The following is a 16181-nucleotide window of genomic DNA, read 5'->3' as shown; positions in this document are numbered from 1 at the left end:
TAACCAGAGTGTAATGACTGCAACAGTCAAACACGATGAACATCTGACTACTAGCTTAACGGAAGCGTCATCAGTAGGTTTGGACCTGTGCAGTCTGTCTATATCTTCACTTTTTTTGGTAGATCTGCTGTCTGATGGCTTACCAAAGCCATATCGGAGTTGGAGGATTGTAAATGAAAATATCTAGCTACAATAAGGGCCAGATGATTGATACTTCTGGCATTGAACAAAGCACAGAAGCAGCAGCAGGGGACATCGTGGTCTGGGCCTAGCAAGTGATGCAGTAAGAATGAAGGTCTCAGTGTGGTATTTGCTTTCCACAGGCAATTGTTAATTTTCTGACATCTGTTAGTGCAAGAAAAAAGTATCCCCAATGGGGTACTTAGCTTTAGGAGACTTAATCTTCAATTCGGTAGACGAAACTCGGGTAGCGGCCGTCCGGCACTCGTGCAAACTTCTTCTGCTTCGGGCTCCACAGCAAGAAAGACTGATGTAATGGCATTGGCTGCCTTACTTTAAACGGACTACCTAACATCAGTCCTGAAGTGACAGCAACAGATGCAGAAATACTAATCCTCTGGTATTCGGGCCTGCCAAGGGCTACCCTGGCAGGGATAACCCAAATGTGATGACTGCAACAGTTAAACATGAACATCCGGCTAGTAAAGAATTACTGCATCAACACACCCCTTTTAAAACGTGAATATTAAAACAGGGACATGGAAAAAAGGTACACACCTCTAACATTTAAATATTTATGTTCCAAGAACAAGTATAATCCAAAACACGACCAGGATATAATTCAAAACTTTATTCACTTAAAAAATGGCAAGCACTTTCACGAGTGACAACGCTAGCTTCCTCAGACCTTATATAAAGTGCTTAGTTACAAAGTATTTAAAAAACTTCCATCTAATCCCATTAATGAAATGGAGTCACCTGACTCAGTTACCAAGTAACTCTTAATGCAAAGTTTTTTTTAGAGAGATACTATTACTCAATACATAAAACAATTAACTGTACAACTAAAGTTTTTACAGCTTTTCCTTTCAAGGATACTGTTTCTCAGTACATAAAGCAAAGTGTTAGTTACTAAACTGTGCTGCAAAGATTTTAAAGAGATATACTGTTTCTCAATACACAAGTCAACTCTTCTATAAAAGTTTACAAAACTATACTGTTGCTCAATGCATAAAACTGTTACATTTGCGCTAATGCATAACTTACCAAACATCAGTAAATATTGCTCAAAAAACACTAACATATAAATCACATGTAGCTCTGGGCAAAACCGGTCCCAGTGACCATACAATAAAATGAAAAAAATATGTATAAAAAATAAGTAAAGGTCAAACTAATTTAAATGGCCTTGCCATTAATATTTGTTTTAATGGAACAAATTAATTTAAACCAAACCCTGTATCTGCACGTAACCTAATTATCCACTTTGTTACTTCTGTACAATTTCTTTAATCTCCTTTCCAGTGTTTGTATTACCTGATCCACCATAAATTTAAAGGTGTGATCACCACCACTATTCATAATATGCTTTTCAAATGCAGTTTATATTCATGATTCTGATGTTGTACAAGTGTTCTCTAATCCAATCCCTTAACCAGCATTTTTTTTCCTATATAAAAACTTTCAGAGTACACAATGTGCCAAATACACAACATCTACGCTATTGCAATCTGCTTTAGTATGAAATGCATTCTCTATCATGAGGGTGAATGAATTTGCCACTCTGATCTTTATACTGGCAATAATTGCAACTCCCACAAGGGAAAGTGATCCCATGGTCAGTGATCTGATCCATACGGCCCCTCTCTTTATAGCCACACAATCTTTTAATACATATTTTATTTTTATATCCAAATCTGGATTTATCACCAAACATTTTATTTTCTCAGTGGTTAAAATGTTCCAATGTTTACAACTTTTATGTACTTAGCATTGCTGTACAACAAAGTGCATTTCTGCTCGTTTTCTCTGTCTTCTATACTGTTTTACTTTGTAAAATAAGGCCTAGCTGTGTAGTTTCTAATTGCACTGACATCACTGACCTGCTTAAGTTCACTATCATAACCCCTAACAAATTGGTATGTAGCTGTATTACCTCATCCTGAAAACCTATCAGTATCAAGTCTCTATGCCCTTACTGTCTGGCCTTCAATGTTGGAGAAAACGTGTGGAGGATGCATGCTGTTTCTATGCAACAACTTGTTTCAGCAGCAAGGCTGTGTATGGTACTGGCAATACTTCCTCCGATGTCTCTCCTAACAGATACATCGAGAAAATAAATCTGTTCCTACCATATCAAACTTCAAAAAATTGTTGGAAGTCTGCACATGAGGCATGGTCTGTTCAAGACCCAGCGGGGAAACCGTATTTTTCAGACTTTGAAGTAGCAGCTGTGGTAGCTAAACAGACCAGTAAACATTCTAACAAGAATGGGCACCTCCTTACTTAAATAATATTAACATTAGTTGTGAGGCTATTAAGAAATATTGGCCACTTTTACTGGTTAATTCAGATCTCAGAAAAGTTTTAGATGAACACCTGTTTTCATTTAGAAATAACTTGTCGCTGAAGCGACAGTTAATAATTTTGAACAGATTCCTTTTGATGCATCAGACATATGTGGGCCATTTCGGTGTAGACTATGCAAGGCTTGTCAGTATATTTGGAGCTGTACCTCTCTGGTACACTGACAAACTAAGCAAGAAATTAATTTCAACTTATGCCGATTGCAAGACCAAGAATTTAATATATTATAATGCACAAGGTGTGAAGCTTTCTACATCAGGAAGACCAACAGAATGTTTAAAGAAAAAATTCTAGAACACATGGGGACATACATAATCAGAAGAGTACGAGTGCATTAGCACATGTTAGAGAGAAAGGGAACAGGCACATAAGTTTCTTTTATTAGAATTACTGTCTGAAAATTTGAGGGGTGGGGACTAAGAATGTCACTGAAAAGAAATGAATGCATACTTTTGAAAGTAAATGTAATTCCAGGGCAGAACGAACACGTGTCTTTGAAGCCCGATCTTAAGTCTCGGCCCATTAAGCATTAATATTTAAATGTCAGACAGGTGTACCTTTTTAAAGATACTATTGGTGCTGATAAGTTTTCCATGTCAGTTTTAATATTCATATTTTTAAAGGGGTGTGTTGATGCAGCACATCTTTACTGGCCAATTCCTTGCGCCAGTGGGCTGTGCTTTAGCCTGGAAGATCGTTTTCATTGGAGAATGTCTTTGTTTTTTTTTATATTCATGTGACTGGTTTGTGCAACTTTTTATATGGTCTGAAGAAGCGGGTTTGTTTTCTGCGAAAGCTTACTTTTTTAGTGAAGTTTATTAACTCATTCACTCCAATGGAGCTCAAAATTTGCACTGTAACTTCTGATGGGCAGAGCCTAAGCCTTTTGACAATCAAATTATGTCCTCACATTTCATACAAATTTTCATATATCTGGAACCATAGGAGTTATGAAAGTATAAATGATAAACCTTTCAGCATAAACTTTTTATAGTGGTAGTACCAGTTTAGGTTCTAGGTTTTAAACTGAATTTTAGTCACAGTAAACAGCAACTTCTAGGTTTTAAACTGAATTTAAGTCACAGTAAACAGCAACTACATTTGTAATATTTTGTAAACCTAAAATCTCAGCAACCACTCGAGTTACACATACTGTCAGCAACATTTTATTCATCTAGCTGAGAGCTTTCACGTGAGACTGAGTTTGTCTGTTACATGGGTTGAGATATTTAGAAAATATGAAAATTATATCTGTATAAATACCATAAAAACAGTTAATCTCCCTGCACTAGACAGATGTCAAATATGACTGCAGTTGAGTTTGCCATTGTGCAAGTTAAGATTAAATCTTAAAACCTTGTCCATAGCATGGTTTTAGAATGACTGATGCAAATATAAACAAGCAATATTTGACACCTATAGAAGTCAGTAGGAGTTAACTGCAAAAGCACCTGGAGGCATCACTTGGATGTAATGAGTTAAAGTTTTAAGCTGTAGTGTCTGGAGCTCCAGTTTTTATTTTACATTTTACTGTTTTAGTGGTGTTCCAGCCTTTATCTGACTTACCTGACTTCATTTGTTTGGAATATAAGAAATATCTCCCAACACCACCAGTTTAAGAGTTAGTTAAACCAATATCTCCAGAAAACTTGTCCTGCTCATGCCAAGTGCCTACATGACGTCACTGTTGTCTCTACATCCCCTCTTTTGGGCTCACTCATCTATTAGAATTATCCCTTCTTTTGGACTCGTTCTATTAGAATTATCTCCCCTTTTTTTTTTCTTTGACATGTAATAGTGTTTTTACACTCCTGCATCATGCAGATGGAATTTGTACTACTGCTACATCTCTTTTGTTAAATAACTGATTGTATATTTTTGTAAAGGGAATTTTCATTGGATTATTGGAGTTTTTATGCTGTAGACTGGAGCTTATTTTTGTGTTATGGGACTGTACTTTTGAGCATAATTGTATGTCTACTGCAGGTTTGTAAATAGATTTGTAGGTTTGTATACAGATTGGAGTCCTTTTCCTCAGTCTCCACTGAAAATGGGCCCTTCACTCAGTTGGACCAACCCAGTCAACAAATGTCAAATAAATAAAATAAATTTGGCAAGTAAGGTGGCCTGGCATCATCACTTACTATGAAAATGTATTTCATTGCAAATTTTAAATGTTTAATAATCCATCACTGAAACATTACCTCTTTGCCTTCTAATGTAATCCATTATTTTGTGCTCGCCTTCACCTGGTACACTGGCATCTGACAGAACAACCTAGGAAAATTCAAAACCCAGTTACAACTTCATAAAATATGCATGCATTTTTTGATTTCTAATCAGCTCTCCTAATCAAGTGCATTAGAGTTAAGCAGCTTTCAACAAAAAAGACAACCAAAATTAAATTGCTCTCATAAAATAAGTGTGAAATACTGCTATCATTTTTCATTCTTAAAATCATTCGTCAGCATCACAAGATGCTGCAATTCTCAAGGATACCTTCTTTGGGTTGGAGAAAATGTACTCAAATAAAACATTTGCAAAATACACACATCTAGCTAGAAAATCTGAGTAACTGCTACAAGAGTTTTGTACTACCCGCTTATCACATCCAATTTAACACAGGTGTGCCCCGGCGGGCAAAATTCCACTAATCAGTGCAAATGGCATCAGGGAATAACCTTTGAAAATAAACCACAAGCCTAGTGTAACTAGCCCAGTCAGCAAAATACATGCAACCATGCACCATAAAATTATGTTATGAAAGGGCAAAGTTGTAAAGTCCAAATATGGTGACACTGAACAAAGGTAATGCAATTAGCAAATATATACATATCAAAATACTGCCTTACTGTTAGATTTCTCCATCCAGGATTATTATTTATGCGATCAGCAATGTAGTACCGTAGACACTTCGCAAGATTATCCATGAATTCAGTTCCCTAACAAACAATAGAACACATTACAAACAAGACAAATGTAAGACTATACTGTAAAACGTATGCTACATGTAAACAGCTTTAAGAATGCTAATCAATACTGGTTTCTGAAGGCAACAGCCTGCCTGGGTGACTGGCAAATATAAACAGAACAGTGGTATTCTGAAAACTACAGACAAACTTTTCTAATGTATTTATGTAGTTTTACATTAACGCTCAAAGTTCAATACCACTTTTTCTCATGCCAAAGTTGCATAAATCCACTTGCTGGCTGACTAATGTAAGGAACTACATGGGGAAAAAGTCACTATGGATGAAAAATTTTAGAATAACTCTTGGTATATTTTACTCCTCTTAAAGGAGATTGCTTATGTACACAAATCTGTTACACATGTGAAACAATCAACAGCAACATTCAAGCGCAGGTATCTCAGTACAATGGCTCTGTCAATATCAATTAAAAACGCAGCCTATTCATAAGAAATGCTGGGAGGATGGACAGGGACCCTCTTTTAGGAAACCCTATGAATACTCACCGAAGACCATCTATTCTACTACACAAGTGCCAAACTGCCCTGCTGTTTAAGCAAGCCTAGAAAAATTTAGACTGAAATCCATGAAGTAAAGCTAAAACATGTTTGCACATACAAGAGTGTGATAGTATTCCTTTTTACATCTATTAAAATGCGCTGGTCCAAGGGCATGTCAGCAACAACCCAGCTCCTAAGTAGTATACAAACACTAAAAATAAGCAATATATTTGTACTTTCACACATTACCACTTCAAACCCAACAGGTTGACTAGCACAAGTCTAATACATTAGACTGTCTTAACATTGACTAATGTGACAGGTGTAACAGTTAATTACATGTAAAATATACAGACAGTGTTGAAACGGCTGTTTTAAAACATTCAGCCTAGGATTAATATAATTATCTAAAGCAAAACTTCATTAAACAAAAGCGAATCAAGCTGAAACTATCAAGTACTGACATGTATATTCATCATATGTGATTTAATGGTAGTCTAAAGGAGGGGCAACTGTACGTTCTTGGTCCTGGTGGCTTAGACGCAAGCATTTTTTTTTTTTGGGGGGGGGGGTTGGTCAATTCCAATACACCAACACTGGTTATCCACTTCAGAGGCAGTTATGCACATTACGTTTTTGCACAAAAAAGCCCTCCACAAAGAAGGCATTAAACTGCAGGGTTAAATTAGAGATTTTAGGCAAGTATACTATTCGGGTTAGCTGTTTCTGCAAGATACCAATAAATGTACCACATGAAGCAACTGAGGACTAAAAAGCTGATTTAGCCATGCAAAACTATTCTATTAAAGCAGCAAATGTATTTTAAAGAAAAGGGCTTTTGAAACAGCTGACAAAGCAAGCCAACAGTAACAAGTATACAAATATTTAACCATCAGTAGCAACATGCAAGTAAAAATATTAAGATACACTCTCTAATGCTGCTATGTACTTATAAAAACAGTTCCAGTTACTATAAAGCTAATCAGCACAAATTTTTTTTGCAAGCTTTAGACCCCACAGTGTCAATACTTTCTACATAAACTTACTGCTCAAAGTATTTTATAAAGATTTTCTGTTCTGTGTACACAGGATACAATAAATTGTGCAGAGAGATCAGCATGCATTAGGTACTTACTGGAGTAATACAGTTGCTATCAAATCTTTCCTTGTGTTCTTCTGGAGGAAGGTATCCTCCTGTAAAAGAAAGTGTGTTAACAAAAAGTTTAAATTAATATTAATATACAAGGTTTGCAAGGTGTTGCTAGCTTCAAAATTATGGCATCCAAACCAAACTGCAGCATAACAAAACTCTAAACATTTACTATAGTAACACCCCAAATCCCCCCCCCCCCAAAGTCAAGGATCCCATCAGGGAGGGAGGTTCTTGAATCTGGACAGTTATAAATTAACCTGCAACTTGAATTATGGTTTACATTGTGCTTTGCCTCAGATAACCTACAACCAATCAATAATACAACAAAAGACAGTGCATGACCACTGCAAATAAATCCTTGCGCACTGTGAATTCTGAATGGCTGCTACTTTGAAGCAGCAGGTTATTAAAATTCATAGCGTAAAAGAATGCAACTGTGTTAATGTTGCTTAGCAAATACTATACAACAAAGTCTGTCACACACAGGCCAACACAGCCCCAATATGCTTAACATACAATTTAAAAAGGGCATTTTTAGTGAGGTCTAGTGTTATCAGCATGCTAATCAATGCAACAATCCTCTATAAATGAACTAAAAATACTCTGTCAATGCCTTTGCCTCAGGCTATGCTTAAGACATTAGACCAGCCCACCTATTCAGTTAACAAATACAAACTAAATACATAAAAGCAAATACATCATGATGTTATACAGTGATGCAAGCTCAAAACAGAGTACCAGTAGGTTAAACTGTAAAATACAGCAAGAACTGAAGTGAATGGAAAACAAGACATCATTAAAGGACAACGGGATTCTATTATTAAATGCTCAACTTCTGTCCTTTCTTCCCATTTATACTGTCCCTACTATGAACAAAATACATCATTTAAAATATTTTAAATAGACTTCCTCTCCACTAGAACAGTACCACTTTCAAAAAACTTTTATCCTGCCCTGGAAAAGCTTGCTGCAGTCCTCCAATTCATTGGCATCATCAAGGCCACTGAATACAGATAGTTTTCTGGCCAATTCACTCCCCAAACTGACATAACCACAACAATCCTAAAATCCCACTCTTGCTGTGATGTGTCAGCTCCAGGGTCCTTCTCCCACCCATACAGAAAGTAAAAGCTAGCACAAGGAAATAGTACAAGTCAAGTGTCCTGCTGTGAGCTGTCAATCAATAACTCAAATTACCCTTAGCACTTTAACAGCTAGGGAAGTTGGGTGTGAAGGGGGATGGGAGAGGAGTCAAAGTAGTAAAATTCAGACCCCCCCCGTAGTCACTCAAAAAATGACAAAAATATTTAAAAACCTGTAAATGGCCCCAGAGTAGTGTTAAAATGCAGGAAACACCAAACCATGATGAAATGAACATTTGAGTCTGTGGGTGCAGCTCTCCTTTGAAGAAGCAGTTAGAGCCAAAGAATGTGCAAAAGCAGTGATTAACATTGTAAAGCCAGACAAGACTTGCAGTTAAATTTGTCCACAAGAATTAAATTACAAGACATGTTCTTACATATGAAGTTGTTTTCACCACCAAGTTAACGGTTTTCAGTACTACAATCAAAAGTTATGTACTTACCATAATGTTCCATGCGAGTTGTTCATCTCGCCTTCATTCTTACTGGTGGGTTCGGAGCCGATCCCTCTGCTCCGAATCGGCCTACTACAAAGCAAGAGGATTTCAAATAGCCCTAGGCCAAGTCCCTACCCATTGATGCACCTAGAGTTACCTCAGATCTTGCTTGCTGCACATACCATACGTCATTCTATAACTACTTAAGAAAATATAGAAGGGCTGCGTGACCAGGAAAGATCTAGCATCTCTGTCTTCTGAAAGCCCAGGAGGGACATAAGAATGAAGGTGAGAAAAGTACAGTTTTGTACCTACCATAAATGTAGACATTCGAGGATTCCATTGCTGCAGTCCTGACTATTGGGTATAGTCCGCGTCCCAGTCGGCCCGAATACCAGAGTATAAGGCTGACGTCGGTCAGGGCGCAATAGACTGACGTCAGTACGTCAGGGTACTAATGCGCATGACCGACGTCATATCCTCAGTCTTTTCTTGCCCCAGATGTCAGAAGACCCAAAAAGACAAGTCCCAAAACAACCTGCACCAAAAACATGTATAATATATACAACAATATATACATATATATATATAAAATATAAGCATGTAAACTCACCTACACAACCACCCCTAAACACAGAGGGGAAGGAGGGAGGGTAAATTGGACTGCAGCAATGGAATCCTCTAACATCTACATTTATGGTAGGTACAAAACTGTACTATGTTCCTCTCCAGGCATTCCTGCAGTCCTGACTATTGGGTAGAATCCCAAAGCAGAGGTAAGGGAGGCTGGCAAATTATAAAAGCAGGAGCTGACAACATGCCTTGTAAAACAGCTGTGGCAAAACCAGCCCTAGTCTTAGAGTATATAGGCAGGTGATAATGCCTAGAGAAAGTATGCACTGAACTCCAAGTAGCTGCTTCCAGAATATCCTTAGTTGCCACCCCTTAGAAATGCTGTTGAAGTGGCAGTAGCCCTAGTGGAATGAGGCCTAATCCCAGCTGGAATCTCCTTGCCATGATGGGAATAACAAAATGCAATGCAAAAGCCAATCCACCTAGAAATAGTTTGTTTTGACACAGGCTTGCCCTGTGAACTCAAAGCAAAAGAAACAAGTAACTGCTGAGACTGCCTAAAATTCTTAGTCCTGCTCAAATAATAACGCAATTGCCTCTGTACATCTAAAGTGTGCAAAATCTTTTCCCCTTTATTTTGAGGATCTGCAAAAAACGTAGGCAAATGAATAGTTTGGTTTAAAGCCACACTAGAAACCACCTTAGGCATAAAGGAAGGATTAGTACGTAATGATACCCTGTCCTTGTGAAAAATCAAAAAAGGCTCTACTGCCATAAGGGCCTGCAACTCAGACACCCTTCTTGCAGAAGTAATAGCCAACAGAAAAGCAGTCTTCCATGACAAATATTTCAATTCAGCAGTAGCTGCAGGCTCAAAAGGTTGTAGAGTAAGTTTTTCCAACACAAAATTGAGATCCCAAGCAGGAGTAGGGGCTCTCGTGGGGTCTTATATTCTTTGCCCTCTAAGAAACTGCTTGAACAAAGGATGCGAAAACAAAGGTGGGTCACAATCATAGTGAGCTGAAATTGCTGCAGCATGAATCTTTATGGAAGAGAAGGACAAACCTTTGTCCAATAATTCAGTAAGATATAGAAGAGCCACACTCACATTAGGCTCTGAAATCTCCAAATTCTTTGCTGTACTCCAAAATAAAAATCTCTTCCATTTTTCTGCGTACACTCTCCTAGTACTAGGCCTTCTAGCTTCCATAATCACATTTAAAACTTGTTGAGGAAGCTGAGACCTGCTGTGTTTCAACACAGAATATGCCAGGCTGTGAGATGAAGAGATTGAAGCTTGACATTGAGCAGATGACCGTCCTTCTGAGATAACAGATGAGGAATCAGAGGTAAAGGCCATGGAGGCTTCTTTACCAGACTCCGTAGAAGTGGGTACCAGTGTTGCGAGGCCAATCTGGAGCTATCAAAATCATCCTTGGCCTGTCTTGTCTGACCTTTAACAGTACCTTTGGAAGAAGCGGTAGAGGTGGAAAGGCATACACATGAAGGTTTTTCCAACTGAAAGACAGAGCATCCACTTTCCAAGCTGTGTGATGAAACCCCTTTGTGCAATACTTTGGCAGCTGGTGGTTTAGTGGAGAAGCGAACAGATCTATGTCTGGAGTTCCCCATGACACTGTCAGTTTCTGAAATACATGAAGATCCAGTTTCCACTCGTGGGGATCCATGATTTGTCTGCTTAACACATCTGCTAAGGAGTTCTGTGCTCCTGGCAGAAACCTTGCCTGAAGAGTTAGTTGCAAGCGCAGTCTCCCATAAAATCATTGCTTGCCTGCATCCCGGATAAGAATGTGTTCTCCCTTGCTTGTTGATGTACCACATGACAGTTGTGTTGTCTGTCAGAATCAACACCTGCCCTGGAAGAAGTAACTCCTTGAAAGCCATTAATGCAAACTGGACTGCTAACATCTCCTTCATGTTGATATGTAGATGCTGTAGTCTGGCAGGCCACTTGTCTTGTATCCACTTTCCATTTAGATGAGCTCCCCAAGCAATGTCCGAGGCATCTGTCGTTAGAATCTGACTTGCCTCTGGCGGTCACAGAGAGTCCCTTGTTTAGGTGACATTCCTGAGCCCACCACAAAAATTCCTTTTGAATGCAAGGTATTATTTGAATGACAGTGTCCAAATCCTGGCAGTGCTGTGTCCATACATTTTGAGATACCATTGTAGCTTCCTCATATGCAGTTTGGCATTGGGAAGCACCAGAATACAAGATGCCATGAACCCTAATGCTTGAAGGACTGTCCTTGCAGTCAGCACGGACTGATGAGATAGTTGATGGAAGTAAAGTGACAGACTCTTTTGTTTGTCCGGGGTTAAAAAGGCCATCTGGGCTGCTGTATTCAGTCTTACACCCAGAAAGCACATGTCTTGAGAGGGTACTAGACTGGACTTTATTTCGTTCACAGAATACCCTAGGCATCTTAGCACTGCTATAACATATTCCAGATGCTGTAGAAGGTCTTCCTTTACTTGAGCCAGAATCAGACAGTCGTCCAAGTAAGGATAGATTTGAATTCCTTGAAGCCTGAAGTAAGCTATCACTGGAGCCAGAACCTTTGTGAATACTCTGGGCGCAGTAGATAAGCCAAAGGGCAATGCAGAGAACTGATAATGAGAATTTCCAGCTCGAAACCGCAGATACTTTCTGCAACTTAGCCTTATAGGCACATGAAGGTAAGCTTCCTTGAGATCTAAAGTTACCATCCAATGATCTTTGCCCAGCAGAGGTAAAAGCTGTTGTAACGTCAACATCTTGAACTTGGGAATGTCCAAAAAAGTGTTGAGGAGAGATAAATCCAAAATTGGTCTCCACGTGTTCCCCTTCTTTGGTACAAGGAACAGGCGAGAATAAAATCCTAGGCCCCTCTCTGACACAGGGACTGGCTGAATGGCTCCTATGTGAAGTAACTGTAAAACTTGCTTGTGAGCCTCTTTTCTTTGTAGAGGAGGAACGTCTGGCATGCTTTTGAAAGGGGGCATTGTATGGAAATAAAATCTGTAACCGTGGTGAATGATATCCAACACCCATTTGTCTTGAGTAATTAAATCCCAATTTTCTTTGAAAAGAGACAGTCTTCCCCCCAAAGGAGCTGCCAGACGAGAATCTGCTGGCAGCTGAAATAACAGGTCATTGGGTCTGTTTACGAAAGGACTGACCCTGCCCTCACCAGAAGTCTGAGCAGGTGAACTCCTGTTCTAGGCCTAAAAGAACTTTGAGCCCTGCCCTACCACGTCTAGACCTACCCCTAGACTGAGAATCATAAGCAGGATATGTCCACCCCTTAGCAGGCCAATTTCTACTAAACTTGGTGGCTGCACCTGCAAAAATCTTTAACAGTTTGCATAGACTTAGCTTTGTCCTCCATTTTCTTTAAAACAGCTTCCACAGGCGAACCAAACAACACATCAGACTGTAAAGGAGCATCCAAAATCCTTGTCTTAACATGCTCAGCTAAATTCTGATCCTTCAACCAGGCATGCCTGCGAAGAACAGAGCTGGTAGCAGCCACCCTCGAGGAGGCCTGTACAGCATCAAAACCACATTGCAAAGAATGCTTACCCACTTGTTCGGACACATGAACCAAATCCAGCAACTCTTTACACTCAATACCTTCCGCCAAAGCATCCACCTTAGATTTCAATTGTGAAAGAAGGTAATTCTGATATTTTAACATGTGAAACTGACAATTCAAAGCTCTCATGGCCAGAGTGGAAGAAGTATACACTTTCTTTCCCCACCTATCCAAAGCCCTTGCCTCTTTATCAGTGGGGACAGGATTTTTAACCACAGAAGCTTTTACACCCTTAGGCCCCTGGGAAATAGTTTCTGGGTCGCCCTAGGACTCTTAAACAAATATTTATGAGCTTCAGGCACCCTATAATACCTATCAGGCTTAACAGGAGCAGGAGGCAAAGAGTCAGGGTTCAGGGAAGCCTCTGCAAAACATCTTCCACCACATTCAACACAGGAGGAATAGCTAAGGCCTATGCTGGGGTAAAAACAAGAACTCCCTAAGCCTTTTCCTGGAGTCAGAGTAATCCTGGCCTTCCCATTTAAAGTGCTCCCTCATGGAATGCAAAGTCTCTGAAAATGAGAAATCCTCAGGTGGCGGCGCTGTAGGAGTGGAATCATCCACATCAGAATCAGAATAGGTAGGATACTCCTGCAAATCTTCCACAGAAGATTCTGAAGCCTCAGAACACTGTTCAAAACTCTCAAACTCAGATTCCACCCTAGGCCTCTTATCAGGCGGGGGCATAGAACCCCTAATCATAGTAATCAAATATTCTGCCATCTTAAGCATATGTTTCTTAGGTACAGAACCTGAAATGGTAGGAGAAGCCCCACGGAAGCTGAAGTAGGCCTACCTCTCATAGAAGTTTTGGCAACAGAAGGAGAGGCCCTAACTGCCTTGGGAACAGAGGGAAGAACAGTCACCTGAGAAGCCCCCTCAGCCTGGCCTACCTCCTGAGAAGGCACATCCTGTAAGAGTATAGTTTCTGCCTGGGACTCCATGGAAACTCCTGGCAAAATCTCCGGCTCCACTGAGCCTTCCAAAGAACCGGCGTCCGGGACTGCGGTTCCTCAACCTTAGGCTTCACTGTTTTATCCTTGCGCTTCTTGGAGAAGCGGCGTCGGAGCATCCGGCGGCATTTTATAATTACAACGCTTCCCAAACACTAACCTGGCACAGTCTAACCTCCTCTTAATAGTGCGTTTGTTAAACCTAGCACAAGAGCGGCAACCAACAACGTCGTGCTCAGGCCCTAAACAAGGTATACACAAGGTATGATAATCCCTATGAGGTATCTGTTTCCCACAAGAAATACAGTTATTCACTTTTCTGACATCCGGTAAAATACTGAGGCAAGAAAAACCAAAATGTTCCCACGGGTACTTAGCCAACTCTGTTTCGGTCTGAAACTCCGGTCGGAAATATTTCAGTACGCCAACCTGCACTCGCAAAACTGCTTCTGCATCGGACCATGCGGCAAAAAAGACTGAGGATATGACGTCGGTCATGCGCATTAGTACCCTGACGTACTGACGTCAGTCTAATGCGCCCTGACCGACGTCAGCCTTATACTCTGGTATTCGGGCCGACTGGGACGCGGACTATACCCAATAGTCAGGACTGCAGCAATGGAAGACGAAGAACATCAACTCACATGGAATGTTATGGTAAGTACATAACTTCTTTATGTGAAGATGTTCTAGCTCGCTCTTCATTCTTACTGATGGGTAGCGTACCAAGCAACTTCTACCTCGGGTGGCTTACGGGAGTATATTTTTCAGGACCGTGGATCCAAAGGAGGCCCCGTCAACTTCGTAATGAGTGATAAAGGTTGTGGTTTCAACCAAGTGGCTGCTGCACAAATGTTATCAATAGGAAATCTGGCAGAAAAAGCAGATGTAGAAACTGCTCTGCTTGAGTGAGCTTTAAGTTTATGCTGCAAAGGCATATTGGCAGCTGAATAAACAAAGGTGATACAATCAGATAACCACAGAGTTGTTTAAGCCACTAGCATACCTTCCCTGGAGTCTGAAAAGGAAACACTGAACTTACTTCCTAAAATATTTTGTTCTATCCAAATAAAAACGGAGCTGTATGTAAACCCAATGTTTGCGCAGCATGTACTCCAGATTGTTGGAGTGATTGGGGAAGAAAACTGGCAAATCAATTTGGTTGAGATTAGTTTTAGTGCAAACTTTGGGCAAAAAAGAGGGGTTTGTTCGAAGCGACTTGTCAGCATGGAAAATCAAATAAGGAAAATTAATGGACACGGCTTGAAGCTCTGACACCTCTGCAGGCAGAAGTAATAACCACTAAAAGGACAGTTTTCCATAACAAAAATTTGAGGTCACATGAGGAAGCTGGCTCAAATGAAAATTAAGCGGAAAAGCATAAAATGTAGATTCCATGGGGAATAGGGAGATTTCACAGGTGGTCAAATATTTAAGGTCCCAAAGGCTTTGGATAATTTGTGACAATATTCAACCCTTCAAATCCAAGATGAAAGTTAGAGATGGCAGCAAGATGAACAAACTGTTGCTGCTGCAGCTTCTTTATTGAAAATCATAGTCAAGAATTCTAGTATAAAGGCCCATAGGGGCTTGGTAAGGATCAATAGTGTTTTTAAGAGGCCCATACAAACATTTTTTACATTTACTCAGGTATAGCTTCCCCTAGAGGATAAAGAGAATATGCTTTGACTCATTAGAAAGGTTATGGAACCTGGCTATGATGGTAATTGGAGCAGCCAAGCTGTCAGCTTCAGTGACTGCAGAGAGATGAAGTTCCCCCGAGTGCGTTAGTAAGTCCAGAAATGGGTACAGAATCCAGGGGTCGTCCAAAAGATGAAGTAGAAGGAAGGGGAACCAAATCTGACTAGGCCAATGAGGAGCTATTAGAATGATGGTCCTTCCCAGGGTTTTCACTTTCTGTAATACCTTGGGTACCAACTGGATTGGTGGGAATGCATAGAGACCACCCAGGAGCCAAACGTGAATGAGTGCGTCCCTTGGTGCTTCTCGCAGGATAAAGTGGCTTCTGCATTTCGTGTTCAAGCGACTGACAAAAAAAACGCAAGGCTGGCCTTGCCAGCGGAATATCCAGTCTGCTATTTCTATCTTGAGGGACCACTCGTGGGGCAACAAAATTGCTCTGCTCAGCTTGTCTGCCATCACGTTCGATTTCCCCAGGATGTGCGTTAACAGAAAGCGCTGGGTGGATATAGCCCACTGCCATACTCTTAGGGCCTCGCAACAAAGGAGGTATGACCTGGTTCCACCTTGTTTGTTCAAGTACCAGACCACTGACATGTCTGTCTGA

General features: G+C 40.2%; 1 protein-coding gene across 1 annotated transcript in view; it reads right to left on the bottom strand.

Moving 5' to 3' along the window:
- XRN2 (5'-3' exoribonuclease 2) overlaps nucleotides 1-16181 on the bottom strand; it is a 2388435-nt gene that overhangs the window by 1840921 nt on the left and 531333 nt on the right. The window contains exons 5-7 of the mRNA XM_044057168.1: nucleotides 7152-7210; nucleotides 5400-5489; nucleotides 4752-4824 (exon numbers count right to left, since the gene is read on the bottom strand). Coding sequence (XP_043913103.1) covers nucleotides 4752-4824; nucleotides 5400-5489; nucleotides 7152-7210 — 222 coding nt within the window. The remainder of the gene's footprint in view (nucleotides 1-4751; nucleotides 4825-5399; nucleotides 5490-7151; nucleotides 7211-16181) is intronic.

The sequence above is a fragment of the Protopterus annectens genome, chromosome 1.part2 (assembly GCF_019279795.1).
Source record: "Protopterus annectens isolate FY-2018-M chromosome 1.part2, PAN1.0, whole genome shotgun sequence".
NCBI lineage: Eukaryota > Metazoa > Chordata > Ceratodontiformes > Protopteridae > Protopterus > Protopterus annectens.
Note: the sequence above shows the minus strand (reverse complement) of the source record. Positions and strands in the feature narration are given on the sequence as shown.